Here is a 2,083-nt window from a genome sequence, read left to right as displayed (position 1 = left end):
CCCTCTGCTGGTCATTCAGAGATTTACACATATTTTATTTCACAGTAATCAATATTCAAACATGTAATAAATGGTTAATAACACACTGTAATGTAATGTATTATTATAACTTAATACACATCTTTTATTCTATAATTATCTGACAACTTCTGACAACAATATATATATATATGTATACATATATCTCAACATTCAGCTGAAAAAACAAACAGATTATTTCATATTATTAAATAAAATTAAATAATAATAATAGTAGTATAGTTGCAAAAAATAAAAATGAAGTTTCAGAAAAGTAAAATAAAGGGCATTTTTCTTCATCTTCTTCCTGTTTTATTCTGACAGGGTGTTGTGACGTCACGCCACTTCCTGTCTCCACCCGTTAGCAGCCATGATGGTGGGTTTATCTCTTTCCTCTTCTCTCTCTCTTATTTTACTCCTTTAACAAGCCGTTAACGGGCCCCGGGGAGCCGCCGGTGGCCCGGCCCGCTGTCGGTACTCCGGGGGTCTGTGTGTATAGCTAGGGTTAATGTTGTTGTTGTTGTTGTTGTTGTTGTGTGTTAGCCTCTGTGAGCTAACAGCTGTGTCCGTCTCTTTGCTCTCTGTCTCCGCAGCAGGAAGGGCTGGACGACGGACCCGACTTCCTCTCCGAGGAGGACCGGGGTGTGAGTATACCTGTCTGTCTGTTTACCTGTCTGTCTGCGCTCAGCTAACGTTAAAGAAGCTACTTAGCGTAGCCTTAGCTCCAGTTTACCAGCCTAGTTAGCCGTTTTGGCTAACGTTAGCTTCCTGCTAACGGGCTCCTGTGTGTGTGTGTGTGTGTGTGTGTGTGTGTGTGTGTGTGTGTGTGTGTGTGTGTGTGTGTGTGAGCTGTAGTTTGAAACTGGTTCAACCAGCTGAGAGTCCAAACAGGCCGTTAGCTTCATGCTAACTGAAGCTAACGGGTCAGTTTGTCTGATAAAACGTTAGCAGAGGCTGAGCTAACGGCTAACTAACGGTTGGTTAGTTAATGACCTGCTGTCACATGACACACACACACACACACACACATACACACACACACACACATACATATATATATATATATACATATATATATATATATACATGTGTATATATATACATGTGTATATATATATATATATGTATATATATATATATATATATATATATATATATATATATATATATATATATATATATATTTATGTATATGTGTGTATATATATATATATATATACGTGTGTGTGTGTATATATATATATATATATATATATATATATATATATATATATATATATATATATATATATATATATATATACGCACACACACACACTCTCTGAGATACCTAATGTAACTTGTCCAGAAATCCATTAAAATAGCTTGTATCTTTTGGTTCCAACGATGCTACCACATTATTAATAATTAATGCTCTGCCTCTAAATGACATCTCTACTGCTATAGTCTCATTACCAACGTACACACCAAGATATTTAAGACCATCCTTTTATCACATGAATCCTCCTGGAAGACTGGGCAGACCCAGAAACACATGTACAACCACAACATAAACATTGAGCTACTATCTACATATATGTAAATATGTAGATAAATCCACGTGCATGTGTGTGAACTACGATTTGCACGATGTCAAGTTTTCCAGAGAGAAGTATTGGCCTGTTGTTGAGTGACTGAGGTTAAGTCCCCCATGTTGTCCCTGTGCAGCCGCGGGCGGTGAACGTGGATCTGCAGACGGACGCCACGCTGCAGGTCGACATCTCGGACGCTCTGAGCGAGAGAGACAAGGTCAAGTTCACCGTCCACACCAAGGTGAGAGGGCTGCTGTCCCACTGCACCTTAATAACAAGAGCTATGAGCCCTCAGATGATCAGATGATGGAAGGCTGTGATTCAGACAGGGAGAGGGAGGGAAGGAGGGAGAGAGAGAGAGAGAGGGAGAGAGGGAGAGAGACAACTAGACTGGCAGAGAGAGAGAGAGGGACACACACACGGAGAGAGAGAGACACACACGGAGAGAGAGAGACACACACGGAGAGGGAGAGAGAGTGAGACAGACACAGAGA

The 2,083-nt window shown here is 40.1% G+C and overlaps 1 protein-coding gene across 1 annotated transcript in view; it reads left to right on the top strand.

Moving 5' to 3' along the window:
• The first annotated feature begins 333 nt into the window (after nucleotides 1–333).
• snx6 (sorting nexin 6) overlaps nucleotides 334–2,083 on the top strand; it is a 13,596-nt gene continuing 11,846 nt past the window's right edge. Inside the window, exons 1-3 of the mRNA XM_036008461.1 lie at nucleotides 334–394; nucleotides 612–662; nucleotides 1,726–1,830. Of these exons, the coding sequence (XP_035864354.1) occupies nucleotides 389–394; nucleotides 612–662; nucleotides 1,726–1,830 (162 nt within the window). The 5' untranslated portion in view covers nucleotides 334–388. The remainder of the gene's footprint in view (nucleotides 395–611; nucleotides 663–1,725; nucleotides 1,831–2,083) is intronic.

This window comes from Sander lucioperca, chromosome 2, assembly GCF_008315115.2.
Source record: "Sander lucioperca isolate FBNREF2018 chromosome 2, SLUC_FBN_1.2, whole genome shotgun sequence".
NCBI lineage: Eukaryota > Metazoa > Chordata > Actinopteri > Perciformes > Percidae > Sander > Sander lucioperca.
Note: the sequence above shows the minus strand (reverse complement) of the source record. Positions and strands in the feature narration are given on the sequence as shown.